The sequence below is a fragment of the Bison bison genome, unplaced genomic scaffold, assembly GCF_000754665.1.
Source record: "Bison bison bison isolate TAMUID 2011002044 unplaced genomic scaffold, Bison_UMD1.0 scf7180017864474, whole genome shotgun sequence".
Lineage (NCBI taxonomy): Eukaryota > Metazoa > Chordata > Mammalia > Artiodactyla > Bovidae > Bison > Bison bison.
The window spans coordinates 3,831,726-3,843,535 of NW_011495035.1; the positions used below are offsets into that span (position 1 = coordinate 3,831,726).

Here is an 11,810-nt window from a genome sequence, read left to right on the forward strand (position 1 = left end):
ACCCCAATGTTCATCGCAGCACTGTTTATAATAGCCAGGACATGGAAGCAACCTAGATGTCCATCAGCAGATGAATGGATAAGAAAGCTGTGGTACATATACACAATGGAGTTTTACTCAGCCATTAAAAAGAATACATTTGAATCAGTTCTAATGAGGTGGATGAAACTGGAGCCTATTATACAGAGTGAAGTAAGCCAGAAGGAAAAACATAAATACAGTATACTAACGCATATATATGGAATTTAGAAAGATGGTAACAATAACCCTGTGTACGAGACAGCAAAAGAGACACTGATGTATAGAACAGTCTTATGGACTCTGTGGGAGAGGGAGAGGGTGGGAAGATTTGGGAGAATGGCATTGAAACATGTAAAATATCATGTAAGAAACGAGTTGCCAGTCCAGGTTCGATGCACGATACTGGATGCTTGGGGCTAGTGCACTGAGACGACCCAGAGGGATGGTATGGGGAGGGAGGAGGGAGGAGGGTTCAGGATGGGGAACACATGTATACCTGTGGTGGATTCATTTTGATATTTGGCAAAACTAATACAATTATGTAAAGTTTAAAAATAAAATAAAATTAGAAAAAAAAAAGAAAATTCAATCAGTCTTTAAAAGTCCAATATGGACAGTTTCTCTCTCACCTACAGGTAATTATATTTTAAGATTGAAAATAGTAATGGAAAAAAAGAATATATATATATCTGAATCACTTTGCTGTATACCTGAAACTAACAACACTGTAAATCAATTATGCTTAAACAAAAAATAAATTTTTAAAATTCTAAAAAAAACTGTCTTAGAAACATTTGACTCACAGCTTACAAAAATCATCCACTTCTTTTCTAATCAGTCACTTCCCACAATCTAACTTTAATTTTTAAACACTTACTAAATGTAGGGAGAAGTAGGAAATAAAACTTTCAGAAAACAGAGCCAGAGTATTTAACTAATTAAACTTTAAAGAACAATGTGAAGTATAATTTAAAGAACTGGGGAAACTGTAACTGTTAAGAAATCCATGAATAACAGGCACTGGACATTAAGAAACAATAAAGAGGGACAGGGACAGACTGCACTCGCCATTTACCTAAAGGTCACCATAACATGAGATTATTACGGAGCTACACCAACATGAAGAATTCAAAGAAAAAAAGCTAACAGAAAATTCTAAGGGCAATACCTTTATCTGCATCATAGGATCCCTGCTCATTTCCATTTTCTACAATTCTTCCAGGAAGGGTTAACCTGCAGATGTAACAAAAGGTCTCATGAAGTCCTTAAATTACAAAGCATCATGAAGCATGATAGTAAGCATCAAGCACTGAAACTAGCAACCATTTAAAAAGATATTCCTCAGCATTTAAATTTTATAAACTAAATAACTTATATTTCTTCCCTAGCTAAGAAAAGAGGAATCAGAGATGACTCATTTTTCTGTTTGAATAGGCACTAGTCACTGATAAAACACTTAAAAAAGAAAAGCCACAATAAATACTAGCTATCACTACTCTTATAGTACTTTCCCTTCCTAATATGAGTTATTTATATACCTGATGACTGACACAGGATGGGCTCAATAAAAGTATACTAATTGGCTTCCAAAAAGAAAAGAAACAAAAAAAAATGAGAAAGAATAAAGAACCAACAAAATCAATTGTTTATATTGGGTAAATCACTACTTTTTTAAAAAGAAGGCAGAAAGCAAAAGTGTTTTTTTTGTAAATCTCATTATTACTGTATAGGGATTTCCCCCTCTTTCCTGCTAAAGGACATGAACTGATTTCCCTGTTCCCAGTTTTACTCTGGGTCAATCAATGCTCTAACTGAGGCCCCAAAAGAATTTTTCTAAAACAGAAATCTGTCACTTCTCTACAATGAAAGCTTCCATGACTGCTTGATATTGGGTAGACAATTTAAATTCACCCATACTATATATGAGGCCAGATCCATTCCACTCCAAACTTAAAAATATGAACCTACTTTCCTCCCACACCCCCCTCCTTCTTGTTCCCTATTCTAACACCATCATCATGATCATCATCATCCATCTTAGCAGACCCCAAAAGGTACAGGGCTTTACCCCTACTTACCTTTGATCGTAATGTTTCCTGAAGCTATAACACATTTTTGAAACAAAAATCCCTTCTAAACCTAGCATAAAAATTCAGGTATGAATAAATTTGTTATACAATGGATACAAATATGAACTTTACCTTCAGAGTCTAAATTAAGTCCATTTGTGGACTTAATTCCAAGTTGTGCCATTTACTAGCTCTGTAACTTTCTTTGTACCACAAGTTAATTAACTTCAAAGTTCATATTCATCATTTATAAAATGTGAAAAATAATAGAATCTATCTGAGGGTTACTGTGAGAAAGAAAGGATAATACAAAAAGCTTAGTGGCTAGTACAATAGGCAAGCGTTCGGAAAATGTAAACTATTATTATCATCTCCCTTCTAAACTCTTTGTAAGTACAGAGTTAAATTCTTAATGCATGATGGCAAAACAGTATTTGCTAACAGATCTGCCTTCCCTGCTATACACTCAGTTTCTCAAGGAGAGGAGGTTTTATTCATCTCTGGTATACTGTAGCAAACTGCATTTCCAAAGATGACCTATCTCACATCATTCCTCCCAATAATGCAATCTATGTCCCCTCCCCTTAAAACTGAGTGGGCTTCTAGAATTGTTTTACCTGAAACAAAGCATTATAGCAGAAGTGACACTGTGATTTCTGAGGTTAGGTTATAAAAGATGATATGGATTCTGCCTTGCTCCCGGAAATATTTACTCAAAAATTTCAGCTGTCATGGTAGGGATGCAACTCCCTGCAGGAATCACAAGTGAGACCACACAGGGAGGTCCTGAGACCACATGAAAAGAGATTCTCTCCTTCACCTACCCTATAAGTCCCCAGCTGCTTTAGCCCTTCCTGTCCCAGGTCCAGCCACGCATGACTAAAGACCTTAAGCCAGAACAGTTCAGCCAAGCTCTTACCAAACTCCTAAGGCATAAAAATCAACAGAGGGAGTTAAAGGATTGTTATTTTACACAGGTTTGATTGGTTATTGGCAGCAGATAATTGCAACAATATGCTCCCTTAATAAATAATAATACCTACCATTTATTGAATATGTAATTATCAGGCACAGTAATAAGGATTATACATGCATTATCTCAAACCACATCAGCTCTTTAAATCACTAATATTAGTCCCACTTAACAGACTAGAAAACTTACTGAGACTGAATAACTTGCCAAAAGTCACAGAACTATAAGTGTGCTGACACCCATATGTACCCAACACCCAAGCCTCTGCTACTCAAGGAATGGATAAATTTGTATAAAAAGTACTGTATAAACTCCTTCACATTACTTAATTTTATCATCCTATCTCATTTAAGATCTTTTCTCTGAGCCCTTATCTGCAACATGAGTATATAACAAAACCTACTTTGTAAGACTGTCCTAAAATCAAGTGAGTCACATAAAGCACTAACTAGGAGTAAAATGTCAATAAATGTTTGCTAACATCATCATCTTCTTCCCATTCTTCATGTTTTGGCTTTAATATCACCTCTTCAAACAGGCTTTCCCTGGTCAGTTTGTATAAATCCAGACACTCTTTTATACAACATATTCAAGTAGGTAGATTAAGTTAAGGCCAAAGGAATACCTGAGCAGAACAGGTTCAGGCCAAGTACTTAATAGCTTAACTCAAGAAGAATGTCTGCACTGGAAATGTACTTGGGCAGGAAGGGTAGGCTGGAACTACACTTGAATGAGAAAGATGAGGGGATTGGAGTTTCACTCGGTAGAAAGGAGAAAAGAAAGTACTGACAATGTTGAGAAAGAATAATATGGCAGTGTCTTCTAAAATGTTTTCTAAATAATGATGCCCATCTCTGAGGATTCTTAACCACTGGACCACCAGGGAAGTCAAAAACTAAGATCATGGCATCTGGTCCCATCACTTCATGGGAAATAGATGGGGAAACAGCAGACTTTATTTTTGGGGTCTCCAAAATCACTGCAGATGGTGACTGCAGCCATGAAATTAAAAGACGCTTACTCCTTGGAAGAAAAGTTATGACCAACCTAGATAGCATATTCAAAAGCAGAGAGATTACTTTGCCAACAAAGGTCCAGCTAGTCAAGGCTATGGTTTTTCCTGTGGTCATGTATGGATGTGAGAGTTGGACTGTGAAGAAAGCTGAGAGCCGAAGAATTGATGCTTTTGAACTGTGGTGTTGGAGAAGACTCTTGAGAGTCCCTTGAACTGCAAGATCCAACCAGTCCATTCTAAAGGAGATCAGTCCTGGGTGTTCATTGGAAGGACTGATGCTAAAGTTGAAACTCCAATACTTTGGCCACCTCATGCCAAGAGTTGACTCATTGGAAAAAACTCTGATGCTGGGAGGGATTGGGGGCAGGAGGAGAAGGGGACGACAGAGGATGAGATGGCTGGATGGCATCACCGACTCGATGGACATAAGTTTGAGTGAACTCCGGGCGTTGGTGATGGACAGAGGCCTAGCGTGCTGCGATTCAATGGGATCGCAAAGAGTCGGACACGACTGAGCGACTGAACTGAACTGAACTGATCTCCAAGAATCGCTATCCAGGTCAAATGAGATAATGCACACAAGCACTTAATCCTTCACTTAAACGCACTGCCTGCCCCACCACACGAGGGGGAGAAGAGGTCAGCTGTTACCACTGATGTTACGGTTCTGCAGGGAGAAAAATGCAAACAAACAAGAGCTGAAGGTCCCTCCCTGAGGCTTGCGGGATGACAACGACAATGAAGGGGTAAAATTAGAGAAGAACCAAACAACGAAGAGGTGAAGGAGACTATGGCATCAGCCGGACCAAGAAAGGCGAAAATTTCAGGGAAGAGAAAGCGTCAGCCAGGAGGTCGGCGAACAGGACGTGGACTGAAAAAGTCAAACCGACAGGTTAGTAGGGAAGGCAGCGTGAGCTGTCTCAGGACAAGGAGGACTAACGCAGAGCGAAACGGAAACAGGAAAAGGGACAAGAACTAGGGCGACAGGACAAAAACAGGAAAGGCGATTATGGTCCCAAACTCTGCGTTCTAAAGTGGCTCCGGAATCTCTTCCAGGCGGGGATGTAAGAAAATATAAGAAACAATAAGCTTCTGCAGCATTCAGAGCGCAAGCCCGAAAGAGTTCGCTTCCTCGGCACCTGCTGCTGGTACCTCGGAAAAAGGCAGTCGCGATGTCGAGAAGTCCTTCCTCGATAAGCAGTTATCTAATGAATGAATAAATGAATCCCCAAAACATGCTCTTCCCAGAGCCAAACACCCGGAACTCGCCTGAGAAAGTACGGCTTGGCGTAGAATTTGAAATCGACTCCCTCGAAATAGACATCGAACTCAGAGACTCGGGCGTAAGGCACGCGGATGGCAACAGTCAGGAAGTCGGGGTCCTGGCTAAGATCGAACGCCGGAGTCAGCATCACCACGCCGAACTCGGGCGCCCAAGTCGACCACTCTCGCAGCCGCCGCGGGCCTGCCACTGAAACTCTCCAAGAAGTACCCACGCGCTGGTACCCGCTGTTAGACACGGTGCTTCCGGCTCTAGGCGGAAGTGCGCGTGCGTGCAAGAGGAAATCCCGCCTCGCGCCGGTTTCCATGGAGACGGGACGCTGTGCGCTAGGAGCTAGAGAAGGGACCGGAGGAGTAAGGCTTTGTGCGCAGAAATTGAACCCAGGGCATAACTTGCAAGAACCCGGGCAAGAATCCACCTCAGAGCCACTAAGCTTCTTTGAGGGTTATGAGTCGGACACGACTGAAGCGACTTAGCAGCAGCAGCAGCAGCAGAGATGATTTTAACAGCATTGGCTTTGCAGGCAGTGAAACCTGCGTTTAAATTCTTTCTTTCCAATACCCAGAATTACGACTTTGAGAAAGTTACAGAACCTCTCTATGCTTCAGATATCTCTTCTATAAAATAAGGTTAGAAACCTAGCCTCGTAGAAACGGTGTGAGGATAGCATGCATTTGTGCATGTTAAGCTCTAACAAGGTTCCCGGCAAGTTGTCGAGGCTCGGTGTGTTGGAGCAGTCACCGCAGAAACCACAGAAACACCGTTACTGTGGTTTTCCTCAGTTCTCATTTGCCTTGTCAATAACTCCCCTTTCTCCCTCTCCTTCATTCTCTACCGATTTCTATCTCCTCCTCTTTCCCTCCATGTCTCTCTCCCTCTGTCCGTTTCTGCCACTTTTCTCCTTTTCCTAACTCCTTAATTGAACAGAATTTGCTCGTTTAGTGAACGTCCATTCCACTCATCTCTTTTAATCTACACCACGAACGCCGAAGAACACGACTCACAAAGGTTAAGCAATATGTCTTACAATCATGCATTTTACAATTACCAAAATCCGTAACATCTGACTCTTAAACCGTATTAGTGTCTGCAATGACGAACAGCAAAGCCTCTGTACTTTCTCCTCTTTCCTTTTCTCACTTTTCTCCTTACACTTATTCGAGGTCCTCTTTTCTGTCTTTTTTATTTCTCTTCCTTGTATTTCTCCCTTTTATTCTGGCCATACTCTCTCAATGCCTCTCCCACTAGGCTCTCTCCTCCCCTGCATATTCCCTTGGCCTTCCTTCCCTCTCATTTTATTTCTGGTTATTCCACCAGTTACTAGAATAGTCCAAGAAATGTTTTTATTTCCTGATTTTAAATATCAGTGAAAGGCAAGTGAAAGTCATCTCTGGAGACAGTGGATCAGATAACCTAAAAAACCTTTTCAACCTCCAACTTTTTATGAGTCTTGAAAATTAATTAGGACTCAGCATATCAATAGGAGTAAATAAAATTTAAAATTCAAAATAAAAATCAATCTGCTTAAATCTGGGAGTTTTTTGTTTGTTTGTTTATTTTAATTGGAGGCTAATTACTTTACAGTGTTGTGGTGGGTTTTGCCATACACTGACATGAATCAGCCCTGGGTGTACATGTGTCCCACCATCCTGAACCCCCCTCCCACTTCTCTCCCCACCCTATCCCTCTGGGTTGTCCCAGAGGACCAGCGTTGGGTGCCCTGCTTCATACATCCAATTTGCACTGGTCATCTATTTTACATATGGTAGTATACATGTTTCAATACTATTCAATGCCATCATCTCACCCTCACCTTCTCCCACATAGTCCAAAAGTCTGTTCTTTACGTCAGTGTCTCTTTTGCTGTCTTGCATATAGGGTCATTGTTACCATCTTTCTAAATTCCATATATATATGTGTTAATATACTGTATTGGTGTTTCTCTTTCTGGCTTACTTCACTCTGATAATAGGCTCCAGTTTCATCCACCTCATTAGAACTGACTCAATGCGTTCTTAAATCTGAGAGTTTTGATAAAGACAAGAGGTTTATGTTAAACAATTTAAAAAGTACTCTGCCCATTCATCCATTGCTTGGGGAGCAGAGGGATTAATTGAATTGACTGAATACTCACTATGTGCCAGCACTGCACCATATCCTTTATAATGATCTCATTTTTCCATTCTGACAGCTCTGTGAACTAGGGATTACATATCCCCATAGTGTGCACAAGATTACAGTTAGTGAGTGGTGCAATAAGAATTGAAACCCAAGTGAGTCTGATTCCTGAGCTCAAGCTCTAAAATACTATAGAGTTGGCTCCCAATATACTACCTCCTACCCAGCTTGTTTCCCATTGTGAGCACAAGTCTTCCTGCTTTAGACCATATTTAGCCCTACAAATAACACGTGCTCTATAATGAAAATGAAGTGATGCAAACATGGAATTAGTGTAGCCCTCAAAAAATCCCTTGAGATAGGCCTTTGGCTGGCTCATTCCAAATTAGCTTCTCTAAAAAGAATCTTTACATCTGCCATGGGACCTCATTCCTGGAGGTCACAAGGATTAATATTTTTAAATTATTAATGCCAAAGAATTAACTGATGCTGAAGCTACACCTGAGGAAAGTCTATTTGAAAGCACTTTACACAGTAGATCTACGTATTTCCTGGATGTTTTACTTTGGCAACACACACAGACAAATTGTTGCAATACAGATAAACAGACCATAAGGTACATTGCTGCTGTTATGTATTTATTCAAAATATATATTGCATTCGCTATATCACAAATACTGATATATATATATATATAAAACAGGGATTTATGACTTTATTTGCAAGTCATAGTTCACTCTATTGGGATTTCTAATTAATGGTTAATTACACAAGTGAAAAGTTCATTCTCTTTTTTAAAAAACAGAATATTACAGAAAAATTCCCTTGACTGCTGTCTGACTTTGGTTATTTCTCCTGCTTTATCAAGAATAACCCCTCTAGCCACTCTTGCAGAGATTTTTAGATTTCTATATACATTTCTAAGTACCCTGTTACTTTATGTCTCTAATGCTTGGGGAGCATTATCACACTATAAATGAATATCTGCAACACTAGTTTATTGTTTTTCTTGGGTTCTTTTTCAGGCACATGAATATTGGTTCAAAGATCCAGTTGAATTCTTATTTCTAGATATAGACAATGCTTGAAAATAAAGACATCATTTTAACATTTCATGTTAACTCTGCTTTGGAGGGAAGAAAACAAGAATGAAAATGTTCATCTTTTTTGAGCATTCAAAGTTGCCAGGGGTTTGTTTGTTTTTCCATTGCTTTAAGCCTTATTTTTGGATGGCCTTTCACTATTTTAAAAATAGCTTTTTTCCTGTGATCAGTTTGGTGGTCTTCCCAGGTAGCTCAGCGGGTAAAGAATCTGCCTGCAAAAAAAAAAAAAAAAGAATCTGCCTGCAATGCAGGAGATGCTAGTTCGATTCCTGGGTCAGGAAGTTTCCCTGGAGAATGGATAGGCTACCCATTCCAGTATTCTTGGGCTTCCCTGATGGTTCAGATGGTAAAGAATCTGCCTGCAATGCAGGAGACTTGGGTTTGACCCCTGGGTCGGGAAGATCCCTTGGAGGAGGGCATGGCAACCCACTCTAGTATTCTTGCCTGGAGAATCCCTTGAACAGAGGAACCTTGCGGGCTACAATCCATAGGGTCACAAAGAGTTGGACAAGACCTAAGCAACTTAGCATGCACAAGCATGCATATAACCTGCCATCTCTGATTGAATTAAATTATCCCCTCCTTTACTCTAATAACTTGATTGTGATCCACATGATTCAAAATTAAATGTTAATTTAAAAATATTTTCTAAGAACAATCCCAGTTGCAGCCCTATTACAAAATTCTACTGTTAGAAATCTTTTAATGGTGAAGTCCCCCTTGCTTCCAGAAGGTGGCAGGCGCTTAGGCAAGTAAGACAATGTTAATGAAGAACAGAGTTTTAATCTATGTTGGAAATAGCTTCCTGTATAAGCTGTTTATAACTCTAGCTCATTCTCTGAGCCATTTTTGGGAGATGGTGGGATCTTATACAGAACTTGCAAACTACACTTTAACCACTGTTATTATTTTGGCACATATCTTTTATGACTGTCAGTGTATTCATAAAATTCATTAAAAGTATCTTCCTACTCATAAAAAGTACAGAGAGAATTTAAACAAAAATGGTATCATACCTTATTTTTTCATTATTTCCACCCAACATGGCATTATATCTAGTATTTCATTTGACTGTTTTTTGGCAAGAATATTTTACCATAACTGTACCTTCCTTATTTATCACTGTTATTGTTAATTCTTAAGAAGTGAACAGGGGTACTCTTTCTGCCCCCTTGGGGCACTCTTTCTGCCCCCTTCTGATGCCTATGTCAGAAGCTTTCTCTATCTCTTTTATACTTTAATAAAACTTTATTACACAAAAGCTCTGAGCAATCAAGCCTCGTCTCTGGCCCCAGATTGAATTCTTCTCCTCCGGGGGCCAAGAATCCCGGTGTATTCTCGTGATTCAACAACAACCTTTCATCTTGGGGGCTCTTCTGGAATCCTTCAGGACAAGATAGCAGTTCTTTTGTTCGGGATGGAAAGCGTAAAGCACATTATGCAGTGGTGACTGCTGAACAGGTTTTGGAAGCAAAATCTCTCCCCCAGGGAACCAGTGCTCAGTTAGCAGAGCTTGTGGCTCTGACCCGACCTCTAGAGTTAAGCAAAGGGCAGCGGATAGGCCTGATAATCTATGTGAGTCTACTTCTGCTGACTCCAAATATCCTGAGTCTGCTGTTGGATCCTCAAGACAATGTCTTCCTGTCCTGGGCTCACTCCTATGTTACATTCCACAATCGGTCTAACTGCTGGGTCTGCGGAGCGCTCCCCTGTTCATCAGTGGAAGGCTTCCCGTGGTGGACATCCCCACTTCAAGGAAAAGACTTTCTCCAAGTCTGTGAATACCTTCAACAACAATCACATGTGATGCCTCTTCTTCATCTGATGACATCTACCAACCCTAAAATGGACTGGTGCAACTTTGTACTCTAACTATGGACATAATGTGACTTTTAACTTTGATTCCTCAATTGCCTCACTTTGGGAGACATTAACTAGTTCCCCATGGTGGACAACTATCTTAATTACAATAATTCTGGTTGTTTTGTTCTTGCTGTTTGCTCCCTGCATCTGTAATTGTATAAATGGATTTGTTTCTAGCCGCATGAAAGCTTTTAAGTTACAAATGGTTGCTCAAACTCCTGCTACTGCTGTAGCTTCCTCCAACTAATATTTGGGGCCCCTGGATCAGATATCCTCAATATGAGGATTAGGAGAATATGTTGCCTCAACAATTTAGGGACAACACCCCTTGTCAGCTCGGAAGCAGTTATGGAACGAGAACGATGCCCCTTTTCCCTAGGCAACATAATTCTCCTAAAAGAAAAGGGGGGAATAAGAGAGTCATTTCCTAGGCAGGTTGATAGGGAGTCTAGGGGTCCCCAAGGAGAGAGGGGTCTGGAATTCTCAAGGAGGAAGAAAGGACAAACTTTTTTTCTTTCTCCACATGCCTTAGGATTATATAACAATAATGTATCCTGCCTAAGGACAGTCTTTGGATTCAATCTTCTGTTATCTTAAAATGTTAATTATGGGAGTAGACCTGGTCTTTACAAGGATGTATCTTGCCTGAGGACCGTGTTATCTTAAAATGTAAATTATGGGAGTAGGTCTGATGAGGTCTTTACAACCTCCAGATATTCTTTGGATTATATAACTTCATTGTTAACACTAGCAAGCGGGTACTCTTTCTGCCCCCTTCTGATGCCTATGTCAGAAGCTTTCTCTATCTCTTTTATACTTTAATAAAACTTTATTACACACACACACACATAAAAAGAAGTGAACAAAGTGATGATTTGTTTCAAGAGGGGAAAAAAAGTGAGACCAATAGAATCATAAGCAAAGATCAGAAAACTAGAATAAAAATACAAAAGTTAGAATACAAACTAGATAACCCATTTTGAAATTTGAAAAACAACTATCCTTCTATATACAGTGGGACTAGATAATCTGAAGTTTTGCAATTTTGAGCTATAAACTATTTCTAAGAGGGCTTGGATGAATTCCTGGATAGCAAGCAAGCGTTAGCAGCTCAATCATGTCCAACTCTTTGCAAAGCTATGAACTGTAACCCACCAGGCTCCTCTGTCCATGGAATTCTTTAGGCAATAACACTGAAGTAGGTAGCCATTCCTTTCTCAAGGGGATCTTCCCAATCCAGGGATGGAACCTGGGTCTCCCTGCATTGCAGGTGGATTCTTTACAATCTGAGCCACCAGAGAAGCTCTGAAATTTGGATTGTAAAAGAGGATTAAGGGATGGGGACCTAACAGGGTATATGAGCATG

General features: G+C 40.1%; 1 protein-coding gene across 1 annotated transcript in view; it reads right to left on the reverse strand.

Annotated features, from left to right (window-relative positions):
- Positions 1 to 5,604, reverse strand: part of SHQ1 (SHQ1, H/ACA ribonucleoprotein assembly factor) — a 103,421-nt gene extending 97,817 nt beyond the window's left edge. Inside the window, exons 1-2 of the mRNA XM_010861999.1 lie at positions 5,348 to 5,604; positions 1,190 to 1,254 (exon numbers count right to left, since the gene is read on the reverse strand). Coding sequence (XP_010860301.1) covers positions 1,190 to 1,254; positions 5,348 to 5,490 — 208 coding nt within the window. The 5' untranslated portion in view covers positions 5,491 to 5,604. The remainder of the gene's footprint in view (positions 1 to 1,189; positions 1,255 to 5,347) is intronic.
- Positions 5,605 to 11,810: the final 6,206 nt, after the last annotated feature.